We start from the raw sequence: 27,581 nt of genomic DNA, 5'->3' as shown, positions 1-27,581 counted from the left end.
CTTGATCACTGCAGTCTGAGTGAGTGTGCATCTGCTGGACTTAAGCCTTAAGACTTTAGATCTAGCACTTGAAGGGAAAGTGAGGAAGGAGAGATGGGTAAGTGAGAAATGAAAGATGGAGACCAGGCAGAGATACACATGAGCGTGTCAACTCTGACAAATAAAGGCCATCTGTCTATAGCAAAGAGAGAGGCAAAACAAGCTTGGGTTCTGGGACTTTTATGGGACAGGCTCAGGAATTAGAGCTGGGCAGGTACTAATGTGGGAGGTTAGGGCTTGGGTTGGTATGAGTGGTGAGCCTTTCTCAGAAACACCCCCTGGGTAAGAAAGCGAAATTTTTTCCTTAAAATGGCCATCCAGATGCTAAGCAAGGACCACTTAAGCTTAGCATGCAGAAGAAATATCTGTAATATTTCTAAGGAAAAGTAGCAGAATACAACAATTACTAATTGGGCATTATGTAAAATTGTGGATGTGTAACCGACCTGATTCTGCAATCTGCATTTGGGGTAAAATTGGGAGTTCATAACCCACTTCAATCTAATGTATGAAATATGATATGTCATGAGCTTTGTAATGTTGTGAACAACCAATAAAAAAAAAAAAGAGGCCCTTTCCTTAAAAAAAAAAGAAATATCTGTAATAGGTCTGTTATGATTAAGTGTTTGCATTCCTTAGAGTTAGAATTGCTTGCTTTGAATTAATTGTGCCTATTGCAGTGTTTGTAGTGCCCAGCACGAAGGATTGCCATTTTCTTGGTTAAGAACCTATAGAGTGAAATTGTTTTGAGTAATGTGAGTGAATAAAACATTGAAAAGCGCTGAAGCAGGTGGACCTTTTTTTAATTTCTCCCCCTCAACTGCATAAGTCGCACCTTTGCCCAATGAGACACTCAGCCTCTGGAGTTGTCGGGATTAAAGGCGTATCACCACCACAGCAGGCTTCCGCTAATAAACTCTTGCTTGCTCTTCTGTGCGTCTGGTTTGCAATCTTTCCTGCACACACAGGGGATCACATGGTCGCTTCAGCTCCACGCCATTCCTCTGTAACAATTCGGACACAAATTAAAGTTATCGGACCGCTCGAGTTATCCCAACAAACAAATAAAAGAGTTTTGCAAACCTAAGGCTATTGGCTGAGCTTTGCGTAGCGGAGGCTCATCTACCCGGCACTAGGACCGCGGCAGCGAGGCACGCGCTGCCGCCGGCCCGGGCGGGGCTCAACTGTTGGGAGCCCGAGACTGGCTCCTCGCCCCACCCCTAGGGGCGGACCCGACTTGACTTAAACTCCGGGTCCCGGGAGGCCGGGGGCGTTCTCCCGCTTCTCAGGGTTTGGTTTGAACGCCGTCCTCAGCGCTTCTCGGTAAGTGTGAGGTCGGGACCCTGGCCCCGGGCTCCTCTTGGGGGATCCCAGGCGGGGCGGGGTCAGGGGGAGCCCGAGGCGCTGGCGAGCTGAGCTGTGCGCCGCGGCCCAGCGCTTTTGTTCTGCGCGAGGTCCGAGCCTCGGACCGCCCGGTACCTAGGCGTCCAGGCGCGCGCCCCGCGGGCCGCCACCCGGGGCTGCGCCGCGCCCTCGGTGTTGCCCGCTGCTGTGGGTCGGCCCTGCCCTGCAGCCCAGGCCCAGCCCAGCGTCGGGAGGGCCCCGCCTCGGTGTTTGCTTTCCTTAAATTTCGACGTGCTTAACCTTAGAGGTCGCGGCCGGCGAGGACGGGAACGCGTTTTGTTCAACTGTGTGGCGGTTGGTCAGGCGGGTTTGGGTTTGTGAGTGCTGCTTATTATGTCTTTTAATTCTGTCCCGTCGTTGGAGTGATAAGAAGAACCTTTGTGGTTGTTTTTTTTTTGTTGTTGTTGTTGTATGTTTGTTTGTTTTTACTGTTTAGGTTTCCCTCCTTCTCGGCCCTATTAAGCAAAAGCGTCCTGGAACAGAATTTCTCTGCACGCATCTACAGTTGGCCTATGAAGGCGTGTGTGCAGAAGATGCTCTATTATTCCATGCTAATAGTTAGTTCCTCGAGGCATTTTAAAATGCATACCCCCTTTAGGTGGTCTCCAGGGACGCGGGATTCTCTAAGCAAAGGTCCTTAGCTTCCTGAGTTTGGCTGCAAGCTTTCGGGGAATCATTTCTTTGCCAAGAGTTTATTAGTAGTACTTTGAATACCTACTTTGAAAATAAAGGGAAATGACGAATATGAGCTTGGGGTGCATTTTAATGGACCAGCCTCAGAGTTTGTTTAGTGATTGTCTTTTTTTGTATCAAATCATGTTTGTTTTTGTTGTTGTTTGGTACGGGGGTTGAACCCAGGGATACTTAACCATTGAGCCACATCCTTAGCCATTTTATTTTATTTTATTTTATTTTATTTTATTTTATTCCTTGTAGTGCTGGGGATTGAAACCAGGGCCTTGTGCATGAGAGGTAAGCACTCTACTAACTGAGCAATATCCCCAGTCCCCTATCCCTTTTAATATTTTATTTTGAGACAGGATCTGGCAGAGTTGCTTGGGATCTCGCTAAATTGCCCAGGCTGGCTTTGAACCACCTTCTGGTTCAAATCCTCCTCCTGAAGCACCGCTGCACCTGGCCCGTTTTATTTCAGTGTTGACTGTGCACCTATATTAAGGTGTTAGTGTTTTTTTCATTCCTGTACAGTTGAATTCACGTTTACTATCGCAGTTGTTTTTTTTTTTTTTTTTTTTTTATTGCTAAAGTATTATTGTTTTGGAATGATAGGACAATAGTGGGCCTGGAGGAGCACATGAATTCGAACCAACCTACTGGTATTTTATGGACAGACCCAGTTTAATGTTTCTGTTTTTAGCATGCTTAATAAGAATTCAGTGAACTTATTGTGCCTTCAGTGCAGCCTTAAGGAATTCATTATCCACAGCAATGCGCTTTTTATTGATCAAAATGTTTTTTTTGCTGTCCCTAGAACCGAAGAAACAAAAGCTCTGGGTTGAAGGGATTGACCTGTGAAAGGACATGTAAACATACAGTATTTAAAGAGTAAGTCATTTAAAAGTAATTATGTCACTGACTTTGTTTAACCAGGTAATTATTCACACTGTAGAAATAACTTCTCTGTTGTGGAATAAAATGTTAATTCAATCGATCAGCATTGGATAATGAGTTTGTCAGTTTGGGCACTCAGGAAATTGAGAACTGTTTTTACTGAGCTATGTTGGTAGTCCTCCCCCTCCCCCCCCAAAGACTAATCCCCCCCCCCCCAAGAGCCCTCCAATGGTGAGCCCTGCTGACTCACATGACTCACATGATCCTTACCCACCAATCAGACTACTAACTTCCCCATACCCCCCAGAAGAGCCGTGCAATGGTGAGCCCTGCTGACTCTCATGATCCTTACCCACCAATCATACTAGCCTTGCTGACTCACATGATCCTTACCCACCAATCAGAAAGCGCCCTGTGCCAACTGTCAAACCGTTAAACTGTCATAACTGTCAAACCACCCTGGCTTTATAAATAAGCAGAGCTGTTCCTCAATAAATGGGCACTTCTCCGACAAGGAGCCTTGTCTGGTTGTTCTTTCAGGCTAGATGGAGGGTCTGGGGTGAGTGATCAGTATCTGGGAAAGGGTTTATTTTGGGAAGGATCAATGCTTTGGTCTCCTCCAGAAACTGTCTTTCTAGGCTTGATGGATATCTCCTTTCCCACTACATTCTTTGACACTGGGAAAGAATGTATTGGGAAAGGATCAATGTGTTGCCTTCTTCCTCTTCCTAGGCCACACTATTTTGGGGTTTGTTATTTCCCATATGTAACATGTACCCGCTTTTTGTTTTTTTCCCCTCCAACCCAGGGCCTGGTGCCCACTGAGCAAGCACTCTACCACTGAGCTACACCCTTAGCTCAGGAAGAGATTGTTTATAGTGAGGTGACTGGTTGAAGTTACCTAGGCAGAGGTGTACATAATGTGCTGGAACTTATTTGATTTATTTATTTATTTATTTTTGTAATAGAGATTGAACTTATAGGTGATTCACCACTGATCTATATCATCAACATCCTCCTTTTCCTTTTTTTTTTTTTCTGCATATAGATCTTACCAAGTTATTGAGGGTCTCAGTTGCTCAGGCTGGCTTTGAATTGGGATCCTTCTGCCTCAGTCTCCAGAGTTGCTGGAATTACAGGTGTGCACCACTATGCCTATATTGAATGTTTTTAGCATGGGGGGTCGTGGGAGAGCACCATTCTGGGAGAACTAGTCCTATAAAGCCAAAGCAATTATCTGTGAGGCTTATCTTTAGTAACCACACAACTTGTATTAGGAAGCCTTATGTAATGATGAAGGCTGTTGTTCCCACAGTCATACCACACTGCTTGGTTTAAGGTCTCAGCTCTGTTGCTGACTATGTAACTTCACAGCAATGTTCTGTTTCAATTTTCTTATCTGTGAAATGGAATAACAAAAAATGCATACCTCATGGGATTATTGTGATCAGTTATATGAGTTTCATACATGGAATACTCATAGAACAGCTACGGGCATATGATAATACATATTAGCTATTGTCATGTTAGAGGAAGTATTTTGTGACCTAATGCATTTAACATTGTCTTACAGGAAATTCATTTTTCTTTTTTTAAGCTCTAAGTAAATTTATGGAGCTTTGTGTCATTTTAAACCCATCCCTGTAGATCCCCATGATTTTCATTTTGTTAGATAGTACCAGTCACTATTGAGCTATATCTGGTTTTACCTACAGGTTTAAGTCAAAATTACCTCCAATAAATATCTTGGTCAGGGCATCCTGCCCCAAAGCTTTGTTCTTTCCTATTACCTTTGATTGTGTGGGAATCTTTCTTCCCTTCTAGATTATCAGTGTCTTGGATATAATAGGGGCTTAAATCTTTAGGGAATTGGTCTAATGTTGTTTAAAATGTATTTATGGAGTTGAACTTCAAGAATCCTTATTTTTGTCTAAGCAGCTCTCGCCTCCTTTTCATTGGAGACATACTCTGCTGTGTAAACCTGACATAGAAAGCATTCAGTTTGAGATAAAGCAAGAATAGTTCATCAACCCTGGCTATTGAAGTTAAAGTTTATTTTGAAAGAAGCCTTTAGTTGTGTGTGGTAGGGCATACCTGTAACCCCAACTACTTAGGAGGCTGGTGCAGGAGGATCACAAGTTTGAGGCCAGTCTCAGCAACTTAGCAAGACTTTGTGGGGGGCATTAGGGGGAGGCCCTTAGAGAAAAAGGTAATCTTATAGACCTTGAAGAATTCTAAGTGCATGTAGGAAGGCAGCTATGCAGTGCTTAAGTTCTTGATGCCCTAAGTGTGCTTGTACATGAGGGAAACTGGGAGAGTGGCCTGTTGAAGCAAATTTCTCCAATGAGATTAGAGCTGTACCTTTTGTGCTCAAAGTTATAAAAAATAGTTGCCAAGATTTAATGACAATGACTTGAGGTTCTCTTGAGATGTATCAAATTACAAGGCTTCTTTTGTAGAGTCTTGAGATGAAAATATCACTGTTAAAACTTAATTGGATGGTGTGATTTCTTAAACAGAAACCATAAGCAGATTGCTATTTTTTTTTTTTCCTTTTTGGTACCAGGGCGCTTGATGACTAAGCTACATCTCTAGCCCTTTTTAATATTTTATTTAGAAATGGGGTTTTACTGAGTTGCTTAGGGCCTTGCTGTGTGCTTAGACTGATTTTGAACTTGTGATCCTCCTGCCCCAACCCTTGAGATTATAGGCAGTTTCCTGATACTTAGTTAAGTTAAAAATGTTTTCATGTACATATGGCTAGTTTTTTATTTTTAAAATTTTTTTAGTTATAGATGGACACAATACCTTCATTTTATTTATTTTGTATCTGGTGCCGGGGATCAAACCCAGTGCCTCATGCATGCTAGGCAAGCACTCTACCAGTGAGCCATAACTCCGGCCCCGGCTAGGTTGTTTTTAAATGTACTTATTCTTTATTAGTGATCATAAATGTGAGGGTTTATTTATGGGTTCTGGCTTTCTATTGACCAAAGCCTGTCTTACATGAATACCCCAGTGTTCTTGTTTACTGTTTTGTAAATTTCAAGTATAAGTTTTCCAAGTTTGCTTTTTTAAGATTGTTTTGAATCTTCTCACTCTTTTCATATGAATTTTAGGATGAAATCTTCAATTTCTGTAAAATCCTTAATTTTTTAAAAAATATATTTTTAGTTGTATATGGACATAACTATTTTTATGTGGTCCTGATGATCAAACCCAGTGCCTTACATTCACTAGGCAAGCACTGTACCACTGAGCCATGATTCTAGCCCCAAATACTCAATTTTTATTCTATAACCTAGTCAAACTATTTTCTTAATTCTATTAGTTTTTTAGTGGATTTAATAGGATTTTCTATATATTATGTATCTGCAAATGACAGGGTAGTTTTAGTTCAGTTCCATTCTGGATACTTTGGGGGTATAACTGCAATGGCTAGAACCTCTAGTAAAATATTGAATAGAATTGGCAAGGTGGAATCCTCATGTTACTCCTGATCTTTTACAGGGAAAGCAGTCATTCTTTCACCATTGTTATTGGTATCAGGAATGATTCCCGATTCCCAACCATCTATTGACGGCTTGGTTCCCAATATAGCGATACAGAAGTGGGACTTTTGGGAATCATGAGGGTTCTGAGCTCATCTGTGGGATGTATTGAGGGATTCATGGCTGAATGGATTATTGGGAACTTTAGGAGGTAGGACCAAGTTGAAGGGAGCGGGTTCTTGGGGACATGGCTTTGGAACTATATCTAGTCCCTTATCCCTCTTTCTCCCTCTCTGCTTTCCAGAAATGAGGTGAGCAGATGTGCTCCATCATGTTCTGCATTATCACAGTGATGGGGCCAAATGAACATGAACTGAAACCTCTAAAGCCAGGAGCCAAGCCTGACATGGTTGTGTAATCCTCATGATTTTGGAGGCTGGGACAGAGGATTGCAAGTTTGAGGACAGCCTCAGTGATTTAGTGAGACACTTAGCAAGTTAGATCCTGCCTCAAAATAAAAAGGTCTGGAAATGTTGCTCAGTGGTACAGCACAGCACCCCTGGGTTCAATCCCTAGTATTGGAAGGAAGGAAACCATGAGTCAATATAATCTTTTTTTTTTTTTGGTACTTGGAATTGAACCCAGGTGTACTTTATCATTGAGCTCTATCTGTAGTCCTTTTTATTTTTTTACTTGTTTTTTTAGTCTATTTTTTTTCATATTAATACATGATGATGGAATTTGTTGTTACATATTCAGTATACATACACTATATATATATATATATAAAATCAACAATGATAGTTGTATATAATAATGGGTTTGTTACATATTCGATATACATGTACAGTATAACAATAAAATTTGGCCAGTTTTATTTTTTAGTTTAGGACAGGTTCTCACTGAATTGTGGAGGACCTAGGTACTGAGCTTAGCCTCAAACTTCGGATCCTCCTGCCTCAGCCACCCAAGTGGGTGGGATTATAAGCATGCACCATCATGCCAGCCTGATCTGTCTTTTTGGCCTGTGTCTTTGGAATTGTATAGAGTTGTCTGCCCTTACAAACCACTGCTACGCCCAAGGGAGGATTGTTGAACTCATTAATTTGTTAGGACACTTAAATGAGATTTTGTAATCAAAGCATTCAGCACAGTTCTTTTTGGTACCAGGGATTTAATTCAGGAGCACTTTACCACTGAGCCAATTCCTAGCCCTTTTTTGAATTTTGAGACAGGGTCTCAAGTGTTTAGGGCTTCACTAAATTGCTGAAGCTAGTCTCAAATTTCCAATCCTCCTGCCTCAGCTAGGGAGTCACTGGGATTATAGGCATGCACCACCACGCCTGGCCTTGTGCTGTTCTTGATATGTAGTAAGTTTCCAAATATTAACTGTTACATTTTACTTTTTTATTTATTTTTTAATACTAGCTAGAATTTTGAAATAAATAATATAAAATTTAGAACAATTGATTCTAGAAGTCCAATTTCAAGGACTGATAGTGTAATTTCTTTTTTTTTGAGAGAGAGAATTTTTAATATTTTTTAGTTTTCGGCCGACACAACATCTTTGTATGTGGTGCTGAGGATCGAACCCGGGCCGCACGCATGCCAGGCTAGCGAGCTGCCACTTGAGCCACATCCCCAGCCCTGATAGTGTAATTTCTTAACTAAGAATAGAAAAGGAGCTACTATAGGTTGACTAAATCATGACACTTCTGAAATTCCTGAAAATTGACTTAACCCCAAAATGTTGGCATCTGTGGTTTGTTGATTTTTTTTGTTTTGTTTTAATATTATGTATGATTTTTTTTTCACATACTTTTATTACAGATCAGTTTTTTTTCAGTGAGAAATCCTGGCTTTGCACAATTTATCCACATCAGTGAATAGTCTTCAAGAAATGTTGCTTTTTGTAATATTGGAGTTGTCAACTCTTATAAGAAACAGAGGTATAAATTAAGAAATGAGTTATTTTAGGCTGATCACTGTTGCATTCTTCAGTAATACAAATTTAAGCAAAATTGAACATGTGCTTCTGTATCGATTTCAAAGAGGTTTTAAAGACAAAAGTCACATGGGGAGAGGGGTTACATTAATTGTTAGTGAATTTGTTTAGCTTGTATAGACAGGTTAGCAAGCTCTCTTGTAAGAAGAATATTGTATAAAAGTGGATTGTTCGAGTATTCTAAACAGATTCTACTGCTGAGCTACATCCCAGCCCCACAAGAATTTTCTTCACCTTAGATCATTAAGAATTTTTTCTTGGGGCTGGACATGTGGCTCAAGCTGTAGCGCGCTCGCCTGGCATGCGTGTGGCCCGGGTTCGATCCTCAGCACCACATACCAACAAAGATGTTGTGTCCACTGAGAACTAAAAAAAATAAATATTAAAATTCTCAAAAAAAAAAAAAAAAGAAAAAAAGAATTTTTTCTTTTTGATACCAGGAATTGAACCTAGAGGTACTCCTCCACTGAGTTATATCCCCTGCCCTTTATTTTTTTAAATAAGGTCTTGAGTTACTTATGGCCTCATTAAGTTGCTGAGGCAGTCTTATACTCCTCATGCCTCAGCCTCCAGAATCACTGGGATTATAGGCATTTACCTCCCACCCAGAAAGATCTTTGATAAATTTTTAATGTAAGTCCACATCCATAGTAATTATATTTACCACTTATTTATAGAAACTCATATCCCTTTTTTTTCTGTTATCACAAATGACTTTTGCAACTCACAGCTTGCTATTCACAATTTCCTACACTTTGGATTTGAAGCAACTAGCTGTCTTTCCAGTTTTCTCACAGGAAATAGTAGCAGTAGTAATGCCCATCTAAAATTTAAATCTCCCAGTTGTCAAATCTAATGATAGACATTGTCTGTTTACAGGAGGCAGGGTTTGGAGGTTCTTTTCTTTTTTTTTTTTTTTTTTTTTTTTTTTGAGATGGGTTCTCAATGTGTTGCCCAGGCTACCTGCTTCAACCTCCCAAGTCACTGGGTTGTAGGCTCATTGTACCACAACCAGATTTTGGAGGGGGGGGGCACCTGGAATTGAACATAGGGGTGCTGAACCACTGAGCCACATCCCTAGCCCTTTGTGTTTTTTTATTTTGAGACATGGTCTCCCCAAGTTGCTCAGTTTGACTTTGAACTTGCTATCTTCCAATTCAGCCTCCCAAGTCTTTGGGATTACAGGCATGTGCCACTGTGCCCAGCCCACAGCTGGACTTCTAAAATTAATTAATCATTATTCTTTTTTTATGGTACAAGAGGTTGAATGCAAGACCTTGTTACATCCCCAGCATTTTTAACTTTTTTTTTTAGACTCTTCAAGTTTCCCAGGCTGAGCTTGAACTTGCCATGTTCCTGCTCAGACTCCCAAGTACCTGGGATCAAAGGCATGCATCACTACCCCGAGCAAATTAAACATGGTATAATCTCTTCAACTGAGCTACATCCCCAGCACCAAATTTTAAAATTCTAGACAGTAAAATTTAACCTTAGATTTAGCTCTCTTCTCTACCAGAAAATCGACCACCATGGTTTATAAGTAAAAAGTGCTGAGTAATATTATCATTATGACATACAGAAAGTCTCCAGATTCTGTATAAAATAGGAATGTGTGAATTATGACCCTGAATTCTTAAATTTGGGCTATGGCACTTTATCAACCTCAAAAAGGACTGCTTGTCTCGAAGTGAGGGCCAGCACAACTTATCAGCATCAGCACATTAGAATTGTCCATCTTGCAAATGGTAAAACTTGTTGGCGGATGATTGGGATTATTGGAGCCAAATTATGCTAACTACAGTAGTTCCAGTTTATTGGTGGGGGATATATTCAAGACTCCCAGATGGAAACTGAGTAGTGTTGGATATTTTTTTTCTTTTCTCTATTCCAATATTGTTAACCCCAAAGAAAATGATTTGCAGCAACTTGGGTAAGTGGAGGTCCTTATCTTAAGTGAAATAAGACAGGTACAGAAAGACAAGTATAAAGTTGATTTCATGGAAGAATGGAATGTAATAGTGGTCACTATATACCGGAAAGGGCAGGTAGGAAAGAGGCATGAAGGGACAGAGGATGTTAAGAAAGGGGCACAAAAACAGAGGCTTGGTTTAGTGGCCCACACCTGTTACAGATATAAAGTCCAAATGTTCAAGGCCAGCCTTAGTGACTCAGGCAGACTTTGTCTCAAAATAAAAAGACTGGGAATTACCTAATTGGTAGAGCATTTGCCTGGCATGTGGAAGGCTGCGGGTTTAATCTCAGTACCAGAAAGTATGGGGGGGGAACAGGGAAAATTATTTCTGGTTTTCTGTTGCATATTAGGGTAACTTGTTAACAATAATCTATGCCTTATTTCTTTTTAAAAATTTTTATTTATTTTAGATATAAAATGACAGTAGAGTGTATATTTATCAATTAACTTCCCATTCTTTTGATTGTATAATCCATCAGTCTATGCCTTATTTCAAAAAACAAAAGAGGAGAAAAGCTTCCAAAATATTAAAATGATTGCCTTTAAGGAGATGCAGGTACTCTGATCATTATTCATTGTATACTGCCATGACCCACACAGCATCACAAACTAACTATCTTGAGAAGAGGCTACTGGAGATGGAGAAAAATACAGAAATAAAGAAAATAGACAATTTTAAGCAAAGCTGGGGCCAGATGGGACACTGCCCTTTGATGGAGGACAGTGACCCAGAACTAGCTCTGCAAATTTATGATATAGGGTCTTATAATCAGGAAGTTAAACTACAGGGACTTTGTAAATTGTTCAAGGCATATGAATTATCAAGAGGCTTCTTTTGTGTATTAAAAAGGTATAGAGCTAGAAACATTTTTGTAGCTATCCTGTTACAGTGCTAGGGACATCAGTTATCCTGCTGCACCCAGGAAGCCCATTGTACTGAAATATTGGATAACTGTTAAGTGTCAGATCCTAGTGTCAAGGCTATTAACATCCTTGCCTTTTGGCAAGGAATGTTTCCAAAGTTGGCTTTTGCCAACACTGCAAAATCAGTTGATGACATGGGGCTCTTCTGCTTTTCATAGTATACATGTTTTGAATTATGAATTATATATCACCATAAATATATTTAATAATTATATCTCAATTTTAAAATGACTATAATGATACCAGGCACTGTAGTATACTCCTGTCATCCTGGCAACTCAGGAAGCTAAGGCAGGAGATAAAGAACAGCCTGTGCAACATAGTTAAGACCCTGTCTCAAAATAAAAAAAGAAAGGGCTGGAGATGTGGCTTAGTGGTAGAGTGTAAACTGCAGTACCACCAAAAAGGAAATATAAAGAAAAAGAATTCAGTGTGTTGATGGCATGTGCTTGCTATTACAGGCCTGCGTGCTGACTGTAACTTCATGAGTATTTGGACACCTGGGTCCAATCCACAGTAACTGTCAAAGACTAGAGACGGGTCCTACCTACAACTAGCAAACAATTAGTCCCTCTCCTATAACTTAGGTACTTCAGTTTTTTTTTTTTTGTTTTTTGTTTTTTTTGTTTTTTTATGAGGAAAGGATGTGGGTGTGTATGTTCAAGGCTTCTGTTTTCTTACTGATTTTTGGCCATTTTTCTATTCATCATTGCAAGTAGGGAATTGAGATCCTGTGTCTTAATCTATTTTGTCTGTGTATTAGTGTAGCCATTCCAGCTGCTGTCGATTGAATGCCCCCGCCTAAATATCATGTTGAAATTTAATCCCCATGTGAGGTGTTCAGTCAGTAGAAACTACCATGTTTGAAGGTGGGACCTTTGGGAGGTAGTTAAGGTTTAGAGGAACAATCTGAGCTTGGATGCTTGGTCTACATCTTGCCATGGGATGCCTTCTGCTGTCTTAGGATGCCATCAAGTCCCCACCAACAGGAAAAACCTCACCAGATTCAGCTGCCTGGTCTTGAACTTTCCAGCATTCAGAACCATAAGCCAAATAAATATTTATTCTTTATAAACTACCCAAGGTGTGGTATTCAGTTATAGAAATAGAAAATAAGATAGGAGATTTCTGTGGCTGCTGTTTGCATGGTGATTTTTTTCCATTCGTTAAACTGTCTCTTTAAATCTAAGGTGTGTGTCTCCTACAAACTACGGAGAGTTGGATAGTTGGGTAGTTTTATCCAGTCTGGTATCTCTGTCTTTTAGATTGATTAATGTTATTTTGATATAATTGGGTTCATATCTGCCATTTTCTGAGTTTTATAACACTTTATTATTTTTCATTGGATGAATTTTTTTATGGTATTGGATAATGAACCCAGGGGTACTCTACCACTGACTTAACATCCCCAACCATTTATCTTTTAAAAATCGCTGGGACTACAGGCTTTACCATGGGCTTTACCATGCCCAGCTAAAAGAATATTGCTTAATTTAGTATCTTAATTCTTTAATGATATTTTCATTATATATTTTAGTTTTGTGGAAACATAAGTTATTTTTATTGATTGATTTCTGATATGGAGATTAAACCCAGGATGGCTCTAACTCTGAGCTCTATCCCCAGCCCTTTTTTTTTTTCATTTTGAGACAGAGTTTTTGCTAAGTTGCTGAGATAGGGCTCAACTCTGCCTTAACTTTCCAAGTGACTGCAATTCCCAGTGTGCACTACCAGATGTGGTAGAGAAAATACAATTTTATGTAAAATTATACGTATTCTTTGATGCAGCAGAAAAATGACATACACATGGCAGTGTCCATTCTGGGTGCCTTGAAACCAGGATAAGGAGCAATTGCAAATTTTCCTCTTAAGAGATTTTTATGAAGGGCTGTAAATAAGACTAGCAGTACAGAACCCTAAGAGATTAGTAATTATGTTTGTTGAACACTCAAAATCCTATAGGCTGTGTGAATTAATTACCCCATGGAGACAGTCTGATGCCAAGAAGAAAGGGGAATGGGATGTTATTTATTTGGGTGCTGCACATGCTAAGCCTGTAACCTGCCACTGAGGAGCCATACCCCCAGTCCCGCGTGTGTGTGTGTGTGTGTGTGTGTGTAATTTTTTTCCCCTATTTTGAATATAAATCAGATTTCAATACAATGAAGTAGAATTGTGAGGTAATATTGATGTCTACGTGTGTGTGTGTAATTTTTTTCCCCTATTTTGAATATAAATCAGATTTCAATACAATGAAGTAGAATTGTGAGGTAATATTGATGTCTACGTGTGTGTGTGTGTGTAATTTTTTTCCCCTATTTTGAATATAAATCAGATTTCAATACAATGAAGTAGAATTGTGAGGTAATATTGATGTCTACGTTTCTTGACTTTTCTTTTTTGTCGGGGGAGTGGGCGGTGGTACTGGGGGTTGAACTCGGAGCATTCAACCACTGAGCCACATCCCTATCCCTATTTTGTATTTTATTTAGAGACAGGGTCTCACTGAGACGCTTAGCATCTTGCCATTGCTGAGGCTGGTTTTGAACTCATGATCCTCCTGCCTCAGCCTCTTGAGCTGCTGGACTATAGGTGTGTGCCACTGTGCCCGGCCTGACTTTTCTTCAGAAAATTTTAGGTGCTTTTATGCAAAGAAGGAGATGCTTTCTTTTTTCATTCTTTCTTTATTTTATTGTATTTTTTTTTTTGTTCCTGGAAGTTGTGGAGATTGAATGCAGGGCCTTGTGCATGCTAGGCAAGCACTCCATACTTGAGATACACTCCCAACCCAGAGACGAGTTTTGTTATGGTTTAAATAAAAAAATTTTCTCCAAAAGTTTATGTGTGAGACAATGCAAGAAAGTTTAGTGGTGAGATGATTGCCTTATGAGAGCCTTAACCTAATCAGTGCATTAATCCACTTGGATGGATTAACTGGTGGTTGATCTATTAGAATGGTCTAAGCAGGTGGAGTACTTGGGAGAAGGTAGGTTGCTCTAGGGCATGCCTTTGCGATATATATTTTTCCCTGATGAGTGGAGCTCTCTCTCTCTGCTTCCTGATTTTTATGTCCCGAAGTACTTTTCTCTGCCTTGTCCTTCTTCTATCACACACACTAGTGAAAAAGCTGACTAAAACAGGTTTTTGTGGTGGGTACTGGGGGCTGAATCCAGGCCCTAACTACCACACAGTAGGCTAGTACTTTGCCACTGAGCTAGTCCCCAGCCCTTTCTTTAGGCATTCTTGAGAAAACTTTTAACTATCATGACGACTCCCTCCTTCTAATTTGAGTTTTCAGAGTGCTTATATATAGTTTAGTTCTGTGCCAGCAAAAAAAAGAAGGGAGTGGTGGAAAACCCAGTTTACAGTAGGCTCTGTATTAGTTTGCTCAGACTGTGTTTGAGAGAAAACTCCAGACCAAACGTTCTCACATGGCTCACCACTTAACCTCTGGCACCTCTATGCATCACTCCCCATCAACAACCAGCTACCTAATAGACTCCAACTGGGGATATTACAATTAAATTCATTTTATTTTATTTTTTGGTACTGAGGATTTATCCCAGAGGCCCTTTGAAGTACTGAGCTGCATCCCCAGGTCTTATTTTTTATTTTGAGACAGGTTCTCCTTAAGTTGCTTAGGGCTTCCCAAAAATTCTGACAGTGACCTTGAACTTGACATCTTCCTGCTTTCAGCCTCCCAAGTTGGTGAGGTTACAGGGATTCAATACTGGCTTTTGTCCGTTTCTAGATTTATCAATGGACTGTTGGTAAGAGTGCCAACTATTTTAACCTTTTTGAAATAGTTTGTCACTATCAAAATTATTTTTATGTGTATCTTGACACATTGATTTTACATATAGGCATTTCTAGAAACATTCAGCGCAAATGTAAAAGCACATACGAGATGTTTAGTTTTGGGAGAAACCACTTTCTTTTACTTTGTTTTTTGTATGGGGGTTGGGGATTGAACCCAGGGGCAGTTTACCACTGAGCTATATCCTCAGTATTTTTGATTTTTAAATTTTGAGACAGATCTTCCTAAGTTGGCAAGTTACTAAGTTTTACTAAGCTACTAAAGCTGGCCTTAAGCTTATGATCCTCCTGCCTCAATCTCCTACATTGCTGGGATTCCTGGATTGCACCACTGCTTCCAACTCAGGCCTGCTTTTCTTGTCCCCTTGACTTTGCTTGAGAGACATCTCCAGCACATGGTATTGGATGTCCCTTCTTCCTTTTTTAAGATTCATACAAGATGCTTTGGTTTTCTGATGTTTGGTTTTCTGAGAATTTGAGGTCTTACTTTGTTGCCCAAGGCTGATGTTGATCTTGGGATCCTCCTACTTCACCTCCCAAGTGGCTGGGATTATAGGAATGTGATTTTATGCATGAACCAGTGTTTGTTTAGGGAATTGAGTAAAAGGGTCCTTTGTACTCAGTTACATGATGACCTCCAACTAATCCTCCTGCCTCATTTGTCATCACAAATTGGTTAGGATTACAGGCATGCTTCACCCTTCCAGGCTATGTCTAGAAAATTTCTGAAGAAAGTAATGTACTCTGTTTTTTGTTGTTATTGTTGTTTTCTTTGTTTTGTTTTTTTGCTTGAAACTAGCACAGATTATTTAGAATAAGAAGCTTGTGAAAACAAGCAAAAGCAGGGTTAAGGACATAGTTCAGGTATGTCACATGTTCAGCTTCAAGGAGGCCATTGGTTCGATTCCCTAGCACTGTCCAAAAATAAGAAGTAGAATATAAAGTGATAGCCACTTAAATAACAGTAATAACCATGTCATGTAAACGAATGCCTCTTATACATTCTATACATTTAATTATTGTCTTCTTATTGCAGCTTTTGTTGCTATTCCTTTTCCAAGATTATAGTGTTTTTTAGTCTCAAGTTGCAGTAATTATGATAGACAGTTAGCTCCTAATTTAAAAAAAAAAATGTTTTTAGTTGTAGATGAACACAGTACTTGCATTTTATTCATATATGCTGAGGATCAAACCTAGTGCCTCACACATGCTAGGCAAGTGCTCTACCACTGAGCCACAACCCCAGTTACTAATTTTTTTAGAAATCCTGTCTATGCAGAAGATCAATTTAATAGCAAATCTTTATTTCTTGCAGGTTCCTGATATTCAAAAACAACATTTTTATTCCACTGCTACCATATCACACCAGTCATGAGTTGGAATGCAAAGCCAGAAGGTGATATGTTACCACCACCACCACCACCACCACCACCACCATATAATAAAAGCCAGTCATCTGTTCTGCACCAGTTTTTTATAAACCAGCTTACCACAACATCTCCAAGTTCTTTCAGCCTTCTTGGAAATAATGAAGCATGCATGTATTCCAGTAATTCAAATCCAGTTTCACAATATCCCAGTAATTCAAATCCAGTTTTACAACCAGTGAAAAATATCAGAAATTATAATACTCCTCAAATTCCTGTTTCTAATACGCAAAACAGGACAGTGATGGCCTCACAAACATCAGTAGAAAGAATAACATGCACACAATATACTGGACCCAGACAACCAAATCATAATTTGCAAGTGTCTTCAGGAGTTTCGCAAAATGTATGGTTGAATTCATCAACGAGGAATTCCATGCCTTCTCATGTAGAGGCAACTATATGTCATCAGGCTGATGTTGGAACTAATATGTCTAATGCTCATGCACTACAGAGTCAACTTGTATCATCAGATAGGTATTCTTTGCAACTACAAATGAACACTTCAAATTCTATAAGAGCTCCTGTAACTTTTCAAGGAGATCAGGGACTTAGCCAATCACTATCAGATCGACAGGTTGATTGGGTGCAACAGTATACATCAAATGAACAGACTTATCGTGATTATAGACGACCTCCAAAGCAATACTCTTATTCACCACAAAGATTTTTACAAGAGCCAGCTGTTCAGAAACAAAACATTGTGCCACAAAGCTTTTTGCAAGAGCCAGCTGTTCAGAAACAAAACATTAAGCCACAAAGCTTTTTGCAAGAGCCAGCTGTTCAGAAACAAAACATTGCACCACAAAGCTATTTACAAGAGCCAGCTGTTCAGAAACAAAACATGCTATCTACATCATCTCAAGTTAAAAATTGTCAGCTTCCAACCTTAATGCACGTTTTACAGTCATCACAGACTCTGCCTGTGTCCTCATGTCAATACCCTACACAAACAAACAAAAGACCCCCTCCTCTTCTTCCTTACCCTTCCGGAAATGGAAGCCAGCCTTTGCCAAATTCTCAACATGTTATAAAAAACTTGCCTACGGAAGTTCCTCAGAGTCCTGAAGTGTACTCATCTGAACTAAAAGACTCAACTAAAGGCTTTCATCAGCCCTGGCCAAACAGTAGTGAAAATTTTCACACAATTGGAAATTTCTGTGATTTGAAAGTACATACTAATATCGAACAGCCTTTTAATGAACCAGTTAGATCTTCTGTGGATAGTATTCAGATTCCTGCTCAAAATAATCAAGAGAAAAGAATGGAGTCCTGCAATCCAGCTTCAAATCGGGTACTAGACACGAAAGAAAAGTTAGTGAGAGATATTAAGTCATTGGTAGAAATTAAAAAGAAGTTTTCAGAACTTTCAAGGAAAATTAGAATTAATAAAAATCTTCTAATGGGATATAGGAAAACAGCAAATAGCTCTTGTAGTGAACCAGCTCAGCCTTCTGAATTCTCAACCCAAGGAATATCTGCTAAAAGTGACAGTCACTGTTCCATGGAATTGCTAACAACATGTCTTAATCTTTGGAAGAAGACACCAACAACAGCAACAGAAGAAGCTTCAAAACCTTCAAAGGAAAAGCAGTGTAATGAATTAAAAACAACTGCGCATGGAATTTCAATGACTACAGAGGGTGATGAGAAGGGGTTTTGTTCAGTTGAAGGAAATTCTCAGAATAAAAGGGCAGAGTCATCCCAGGAAACAACCTTGACAATGATAACACAAAATTATGACTCTTCTGGTGCAAATGTAACCAAGGGGACAGAACTTCAGATTGCTATTGTGTCACCCTTGATTCTTTCAAATGTCAGATCATTGCCTCACAAAAGAATGACACCTGAAGCTTTACCTGAACTGGTGTATCCAGTTATCAAAGAAGGTAGTATTTGTAGCTTACAAAGTCAAATGGAAAAAAATAAAATAGTGGATGCTTCAGTGAACGTCAATGTTAACAGTCCAGTAGCCAATACTACAATATCAACCAATGCTTTTCCACTAACTCAGAAGGAAAAGCCAACTAGTGGTAATTCAGAACACATGCCTAATACCAGTCAAAGAAAGCACTGTCCTCTGGATGATCAGCAAGCCTCATATAAATCAAACAGCATTTCTGCTGAGAGTGATGATATATTACTGATTGAAAATATTTGTTCTCTTGTTGAAGGCGATGTAACTTATAATTCTCAAATAGCAAAGATATTCAACTCTTCCCCTTTGGAAAAGATCGACCCACAGAAACTCTCTTCATCCTATCAGCAAGTGATTAATAGCAGTCAACAAAAAGAGCAAGTAGATAATACCACTACAAATAAGGACCTTGGTTTTCAAAGAGATGAATGTGTGCTGTGCACAGATGTTCCTCATGAAACAGTTGATCATTCCGAGTCACTGGAACCTCCAGGGTCGTTATCTTTTAAGTATATTGAAACAAACAGAGGAATTCCAGAGGAAAGCAATTTAGAACAAACCATTGGAAAGGAAAGCACAGGTGAAGATGTACATTGTTCACCCCCCACAATTCAGCAGAGTATTTACCCTCAAGAAATCAAGGCAGCCAGTGATGTCACTACCCAAGATCCTGCAAGAAAGGAGATTCATGATGATGACACACCTGTGTTTTATCTACATGACCAGCTCTCAGAACTTCTAAAAGAGTTTCCCTATGGCATTGAAGCTGTGAACTTATGTGAAAAGTCTGGGGGCCAAAAAGTGACAGGTCAAATCTCACAAGATCAAACTGGCGATAAAACCATTTGTGATTCTAAGGACTCCACAGACCAAATACAAATTACCATATTAAGCTCAGAAAAAATGAAAGAATTATTTCCCGAAGATGGTGACCCCTGTGATGTAGACACAGAGGAAGCCTGTGAGGTAGATAGGTTGGCAGAATCTCAGACAGAGAAGCCTATAGCAGAAAGGAGCCTGTCTTACCCACAAGCAACTACCTCAGAAGCCAGTTGTGATTCTGTAACATGGGAACCAGAAAAGGACAAAATCCATTGCTGTGCATTGGGTTGGCTCACAACGGTCTATGAAGGAGTGCCTCAATGCCAGTGTGATTCCATCAAGAGTTCCACCCCAGAGGAAGAGAAAGGGAAGGATCACTGTTCTCCTTTGGAGACCAAGAGTTGTAAACAAGGAGAGACAACCTCAGAGAGTGATATCACTATCCTTGAATATAATGTTTCAGATAATCCAAAGACAACTCTTACTCTGGTGGCTGAGAAAAAAAATTTCCCTGAAATATGTGGTGACAGTATAAAAAACACATCTGAAACAAAGAACTGCTCACTAAGGACAGAACAGGAATTACCTGGTCAGTTCTCTAAATGTGATGGCGATAAAAAGGACACATCTAAAGCGAAACAGGACAGCTCCCTAAAAGAAAAAGAATTGAATTGTCAATTTTCACCAAAAGGCAACAAACTAGATGGCTTGCAAAGTAATACAAGAAAAAGAAAATTGAAATTTCATGAAGTGTCTTTTCACTTGACTAATAAAATGACAATGGTTTGTGAAGAAGCTTCCCAGGTAAACCAGCAGGAGAAACACATACCACAGAACTCTCGTCCACTCCAAGTGAAAACTAAAGAGCTACATAGGAGGAATGGTTCTTTGGGACATTTATTATCACCAGAAAAGAAAAAATTTAAGTTTAGGGTAGGTAGCTCCAAACAAAGACATACAGAAGAAAGAAAGTTAGACCAAGGGAACATACTGGATGGGGAGATAAACAAGGAAAAATCTGATAAACAGGAACAGAAGAAAAATGTGGGAGGTACACTCAAATTCTGTAATATTTTGTCAAACCCTAACGAGAGAGATAGTGTTAAAGAAAACACAAAGTCCTCAGACTTGAAGCATAATTCATCTAAGAAAATCATAACACCGCAGGAATATTTACAAAGGCAGAAGCATAAAGAATGGATGGCCAACAAAACATCAGAGAAGACATGTGTTAACAATGTACCACATGATTCTGATGGGAGGCCCAGTCAGCTTCCTGTGCAGATGGGGAACTCTGGGAAACCAAATGAGAAACCAGGCAGCAGTACAGAGGCTTCTAAAGAACCAGCAAATGTGTTGACCAGCAATGTTAAAAGCCTCAAACTCCACCATTCTGAGAAGTCTAAGAATGACAATTCAAGGAATGTTAAAGGAAGAGCTGAGCACATGCTGCCTGACAAAGTGTGTACTGATAAAACCAAAGCCGACCAAAAATCCACCAATACAAGTAGTGAAGTTGAATTCCACCAAATGCCTCCCCAAGCAAACAAGCAAAGAAAATTGTATCTGAACAGAGTTGCGTTTAAGTGCACGGAACAGAAAAGCATTTGTCTCACCCAGTATGACAGTTCACCACCCCCAAAGCTTCAGAAAGACAAAGAGCAGGAAAAGAACCCTCAGAACTCTTCTCCTGTGAAAGACACCACAGTAAAACCAAGCATGTTAGAGTTTAAATTATGTCCAGATGTACTGTTAAAGAATGAAAACTCTGTCAAAAAAGGGAATGATCAGAAGCCTCATTCTAAGGAGCAAGAGCAAGCCCCGGTGCAAGGTGAAGTATAATTTTCTTGATGTATAAAAGGGCTGGTACCTTGTGCTTTCTAGGTGGCTGGGAACCATGTGAATGTGTTATTGTCAGATAATGTTTCCGTGAGCAATGTTTGTTTTAGATTTGTGGCTCCCTTATTGTAAATTATAGTAAATTCATAGTAATGACAAGAGTTACATAAAATCATAAAGTTTGCCAAATACAGATATTTCATTTACTATCAAGTTATATTGTGAGGGCTGGAGATATAGCTCAGTTGGTAGAGTGCTTGCCTCACATGAGGCCCTGGGTTTAATCCCCAGCACCCCCCCAAAAAAAAAAAAAAAATTGTGAGCCAGGTGCAGTGGTGCACGCCTGTAATCCCAGCCACTTGGGATAACAAGTTGGAGGCCAGTCTCAGCAACTTGGCAAGGTCCTGTCAAAATAAAAACTGAAAGGGCTGGGGATGTAGCTTAGTGATAAATTGCCCCTGGATTCAATCCCCATTGCCAAAATTAAGAAATGATAATATGGGCTGGGGATGTGGCTCAAGTGGTAGCGCGCTCGCCTGGCATGCGTGCGGCCCGGGTTCGATCCTCAGCACCACATACCAACAAAGATGTTGTGTCCGCCGAGAACTAAAATAAATAAATAAATTCTTTAAAAAAAAAAAAAAAGAAATGATAATATTATCAAAAATATTTTTTTGACTTATAATTTAAAAGCAGTCCTGTAAATTGAAATTTTATTCTAAATATTGGGAGACATGTAATGGTTAGTAGGAAGGTCCTTTTGTTCATAAAGAAATTTAAAGTTTATTTATTTATTTTTAAATCTAGCAGTTCTTTCTTTTTGAGAGAGAATTTTTAATATTTATTTTCTAGTTATTAGTGGACACAACATCTTTGTATGTGGTGCTGAGGATCGAACCCGGGCCACAGGCATGCCATGCAAGCACGCTACCGCTTGAGCCACATCCCCAGCCCCTCATATAGAAATTGATCAATTTATTTTCATCTTTGAAACTGTCAATGACTAGTGCAGATGGTAACATCTAATCTGCACATGAAATGGGGACCAGAAAGCAGTGTGACTTATGTCACTAAAGACAGAGTGGCAGCCATGAGCAGAGCAGGAATAAAGGAGAAAATGACTGACTAGTTGTTTGTACTCATTTATGTTTGAACATTCAGGAGTTGTGATTATTAACATAAAGCACTGTGCTTAGAAATCTAGATTGGAAACCTAAAGGATTTTGAGTAAAAATCTGTCTTTGCTGTGTTTTTCTGACTCTCTGTTGGGGTGTATAAAGAAAGATTCAGCATAAACAGGGTACGTTTTCATGGAAGGTGAGAGGAATGTGTGATGAGAATACAGAATTCAATTTGTTAAATGTGGATGATTCAATAATCCATTTCATTTGGGTCCTTAGAACCTGAGGCCTTGGGTGTAGCCACATGAGTGGAAGTAGATGGGCCATGGGACTGGCTTGCCCTCTCATTTCTTTGAATACCCCAGATGTGTCTGTGTTTCAGCCCCCGGAGAGAAACAAATACAGAATGTGAAGAGAAACTTTTATTAAAAATAGCTAATTTTTCATTGGAGGTATTCAAGCACTTCATACATCATTTTTCCAGGCCCTAACTTATCTTGGTGTATTCCAAAATCTATTTTCAAGTTAATGTGAGATTTCTTAATTATATTACAAAAAGATGAATACCAATATGTAGAGATCTGAAAATAAATATTTAAATAGTTTCAGGAATAAAAAGTACAAAAGAAGATTGGATAAAATGTGTAACTGTGAAGAAAAGGAAGCAGGAAACCAGCCAAGAAACAGGTAAAATTATCTATTAATTATATTATTTGAAACCATGTAAATTAGATTATGATTTTAATGCTTAAGAAATGAATTTATCCATATCCTTTTAGTCATTCAATGTTTTTATGAGTGGTAAGAGGGCATTCTCCACTTTTCTGTCATGCCATATGGGCTAGGAAGCTGGGATCTATTATTTCCTTTTAAAAAAGAAAGTAAATCTCATCACTTTGAGTTAGCTAAGGGGCTTTCATATTTTTCCTATATGAGGCCATATAGTAAACGTTTTAGATATCTCAGGTTTTTAGCCTAACTGCTCGATTCTGTCATTGTATCAAGAGTGAGGCTGCAAATAATGTGCAAATAAATTAGTGGGGTCAGAGTTTCCCTCCTCTTAGGCAATTTACAAGTTAGTTATTTTAATCCTCAAAGAGGCTAGAATATTTCCATTTTAAAGATGAGACCTCATTTTGGTGCCATGGACTGCATTGACCCAGACATAGCAGTTAGCGTGAATCGGGGATCTGACGAGCTTTTCTCTACGTGTGTCACTGAAGGACCCTTTATAATGAGCAGCAACTCTACCTCTGCAGCAAACGGAAGTGATAGCAAGAAGTTCAAAGGTGACAGCAAGAGTGCCAGTGTCCAGTCCCCTGTGATCCACATCAACAAGCTGCCCAGTGAAGTCACCAAGGGCGAGGTACTCTCCCCAAACCGAGCACAAGCTGAAGTGGCCCTGCAGGCTGGGAACTCTGTCCATTCGGCAAACCTGACCTGCGCGAATCAGGGATCTGACAAGCTTTTCTCTACGTGTGTCACTGAAGGACCCTTTATAATGAGCAGCAGCTCTACCTCTGCAGCAAACGGAAATGATAGCAAGAAGTTCAAAGGTGACAGCAAGAGTGCCAGTGTCCAGTCCCCTGTGATCCACATCAACAAGCTGCCCAACGAAGTCACCAAGGGCGAGGTACTCTCCCCAAACCGAGCACAAGCTGAAGTGGCCCTGCAGGCTGGGAACTCTGTCCATTCGGCGAACCTGACCTGCGCGAATCAGGGATCTGATGAGCTTTTCTCTGCGTGTGTCACTCAAGGACCCTTTATAATGAGCAGCAGCTCTACCTCTGCAGCAAACAGAAATGATAGCAAGAAGTTCAAAGGTGACAGCAAGAGTGCCAGTGTCCAGTCCCCTGTGATCCACATCAACAAGCTGCCCAATGAAGTCACCAAGGGCGAGGTACTCTCCCCAAACCGAGCACAAGCTGAAGTGGCCCTGCAGTCTGGGAACCCTGTCCATTCGGTGAACCTGACCTCAGCCACAGCTGTGGATGCAAGGATGACAATAGCTGGGCACAGCCCTGTGCTCAGGATCATCATAGAGAACATCTTCTTCCCTGTGACCCTGGATGTATTGCACCAGACTTTCTCCAAGTTCGGCACAGTCCTGAAAATCATCAAGTTCATCAGCAACAACCAATCCCAGGCATTACTGCAGTACGCAGATCCTGTGAGCGCCCAGCAAGCCAAGCTGTCACTGCACAGGCAGAACATCCTTGATGGCTACTGCACACTACACATCTACTTCTCCAAAATCACCAACCTCAAGGTCAAGTACAACAACGACAAAAGCCATGACTACACACGCCCAGACCTGCCCTCTGGGGACAGCCACCCTCCACAGGAACAGACTCCAACCTTTGCAATTCCTCAAGCCGTGGTTCTTTCTGATCCTAATGTGCATATAGCCCCAGCCCTGTTGCCCACCCCAAGCCTGGCAGGGCCTGCGAACTCCATTCTGCTGGCCAGCAACCTCAATCCCAAAAGAGTCAGACTCCAAAACCTCTTTATTCTTTTCGGCCTCTATGGTGATGTGCAGCGGATAAAGATGTTCTTCAACAAGGAGAATGCACTTGTGCAGATGACAGATGGGAACCAGGCCCTGCTGGCTATGAAGCACCTGAACGGGTTAAAGCTGCATAGGAAGCCCATCAACATCATGCTATCCAAGCATCAGAGCTTAGATCTGCCTCACGAGGTACAGGAGGGCCAGGGCCTCACCAAGGACTTCAGCAACTCTCCACTGCACCGCTTTAAGAAGCCCGACTCCAGATCCCTCCAGAACATCTTCCCGCCCTCCGCCACCTTGTTCCTCTCCAACATCCCACCTTCCCTAACAGAGGAAAACCTCAAGGTCCTGTTCTCCAGCACTGGGGGCGTGGTCAAGAGGTTCCAGTTCTTCAAAAGGAACCGTAAGCTGGCGCTGATCCAGATGGGCTCCGTGGAGGAGGCAGTGCACGCGCTCATCAACCTGCACAATATTTACCTGGGCAAGAAGCACCATCTGTGGGTCTCTTTTTCCAAGTTCACGTCTTTGTCTGGGCTCCCTGGAGCCACTTCCATCATTCCAAAAAAAAGCCATATTAAGAAGTAGCACCTGAAGTGACCCTAACAGACCAGAGATTTTATTGTTCTAAAGAGAGAAGTCAGTTTACTTTTTTAAAAAATAAACTTAATCTAGCTCACCTTGCTGACAAAGAAACATGAGCCATTACTGGCTCAGGCCATAGCTCAGTGGTGAAGGACTTGCCTAGCATATACAAGCACCTATTGTCCCAGCAACACAGGAGACCAAGGCAGGAAGATTCCAGGTTCCCGGCCACCCTCAAGGACTTGGCAAGACCCTGTCTCAAAATAAAAAGGGCTGAGATTAAATGCACTCCTGCATACACACACACAATAAAAGTCACATCCATACAAAATGTACATTGGATGTGGATCTTTTGGGGTTTTTTGTTGTTGTTGTTGTTTGGTACTAGAGATTGAACTCAGGGGCACTCGACCAGCCCTTTTTTTGTATTTTATTTAGAGATGGGGTCTCACTGAATTGCGTAGAATCTCACTGTTGCTGTGGCTGGCTTTGAACTCATGATCCTCCTGCCTCAGCCTCCTGAGCTGCTGTTGTGTGCCTCAGTGCCCAGCTGAATGACTTTATTAAGCCAGGGTAAAGGTAAGGGAACCCAGCCCTGGGCCATGAAAATGGGGTTGACAGGAGGAAGCACGAAAGGCAAGAGCTCATGTGTATACGCTTCATTAACTCTTTTCCTAACATTTTTGTCCCATTGATAAATGTATCATTTTCTTCAATTTTTTAATTGTATATTGGTCATGTATGAAGAGTAACAAAGAATAAAGTAACATTTCTGTTTCTTTAGATGAGACTAATTTAAGACTTTGCAAGAGAAGCTTCAGTACAGATGGATTTGAGAAAGTACCAAACCCTATAAAAGATTCAGTGTTTCAGACCTACAAACAGATGTACCTGGAGAAAAGAAGCAGAAGCCTTGGTAGCAGCCCTGTAAAGTAATCCCAAGATGTGGTTTTATAATTGCCACTAGGAAGTTCTGTTACTTTCTGTTCAGCATCTTGCTGGAAATAACTCAGGATTGCTTCCACAATAAAGATTTCTCATCCAGAGAGTTTGGTTACCAGTTATATGTTTCATTTATACTGTTTAATTAAAATGGCTTGACAACTTTGTGAGTTAAGAGACATAAGAAATGGATGATATTTGTCAGTGAAGCTATAAGGTGTTTGATCCTAGACATTGTTGAACCACATTGATTATTTAAGAAGGCTTGTACAAATGCTACCTGTCCATCCTGAGGGATGACTGTTCCTCAGCTGAGGGCTTGTTTATTTAACTTGGACTGTACATATTTCTGTTTCTAAGCTACATTAGCAAAACTTATTTTTCAAAAACACTCACTGTGAATGTCAATATATTCCTAAGTATTTTATACCTAATTGTAAACTTTTCATTTCTTGTTTTATACTGGTTAAAGCTGACCATAATTTTTGCATAATGTCTTAATGTTACTTTTCATACTTGAAATAAACATTTATTTTTTAAAAAAAATCACCATAGTTTTGTTACTTTGTTTCCTAACCTCACAGAAGGACATATTTTGGGAAGGTTTTTAAAATTTAAAATGCTACACCAGGGCTAGTGACACACCTGTAATCCCTGTGATTTGGGAGGCTGAGACAGGAGGATTGTAAGTTTGAGGCCAGCCTCAGCAAATTAGGTCCTCCACAACTTGTTGACCCTGTCTCAAAACATAATGACAGGGACTGGAGATGTAGCTCTGGTGGTAGAGCACTTCCCAAGTGGTAGAGCCCTTGAGTTCATTAACTGGTATCAAAAGGAAAATTCTTCAGTGGTTATATAATAGTGTTTCAGAAACATACTTAATAATGATGGCTAACTCATTCCACCATCATTTCCTCTTCCCTCCCCTTTGCCTCTAAAGTTTCTTCACCTCTCATGCTCCCCTCCATCATCATTATGCGTCAGCATCCTCATATCAAAGAAAAATTCGGCCTTTGGTTTTTTGGGATTGGCTTGCGTTACTTAGCATTATATTCTCCAACTCCATCCATTTACCTGCAAATATTCAATGTTCCACTGTGTATATATACCAAAGCTTTCCTATCCATTTACTGAAGGGCGTCTGGGTTGGTTCCATAATTTAGCTATTGTATCTCACTGTAGTTTTGATTTACATTTTTTT

The 27,581-nt window shown here is 40.2% G+C and overlaps 1 protein-coding gene across 8 annotated transcripts; it reads left to right on the top strand.

The window, feature by feature from the left end:
• Positions 1-1,271: 1,271 nt before the first annotated feature.
• Positions 1,272-26,862, top strand: Resf1 (retroelement silencing factor 1). Of its 8 annotated transcripts, none has more exons than XR_013343597.1 (7): positions 1,272-1,362; positions 2,933-3,006; positions 4,061-4,151; positions 16,536-21,218; positions 22,951-23,034; positions 23,607-26,017; positions 26,223-26,289. XR_013343597.1 is itself a non-coding variant. In XM_077798338.1 (7 exons), the coding sequence occupies exons 5-7, from the start codon at positions 16,592-16,594 to the stop codon at positions 25,439-25,441; spliced, it is 6,546 nt and encodes a 2,181-aa protein (XP_077654464.1). In that variant the 5' UTR covers positions 1,315-1,362; positions 2,380-2,415; positions 2,933-3,006; positions 4,061-4,151; positions 16,536-16,591; the 3' UTR covers positions 25,442-26,307. The 8 variants fall into 8 exon arrangements, 7 of the variants coding, with proteins under 7 accessions (XP_026268103.2, XP_077654467.1, XP_077654462.1 ...); XM_077798338.1 differs by adding an exon at positions 2,380-2,415 and having other exon boundaries at positions 1,315-1,362; positions 23,607-26,307; XM_077798337.1 differs by lacking the exon at positions 1,272-1,362 and adding exons at positions 1,708-1,760; positions 2,380-2,415 and having other exon boundaries at positions 23,607-26,307.
• Positions 26,863-27,581: the final 719 nt, after the last annotated feature.

The sequence above is a fragment of the Urocitellus parryii genome, chromosome 5 (assembly GCF_045843805.1).
Source record: "Urocitellus parryii isolate mUroPar1 chromosome 5, mUroPar1.hap1, whole genome shotgun sequence".
NCBI lineage: Eukaryota > Metazoa > Chordata > Mammalia > Rodentia > Sciuridae > Urocitellus > Urocitellus parryii.
The sequence above is the reverse complement of the archived record's forward strand: the minus strand, read 5'-3'. Positions and strand labels throughout refer to the sequence as shown.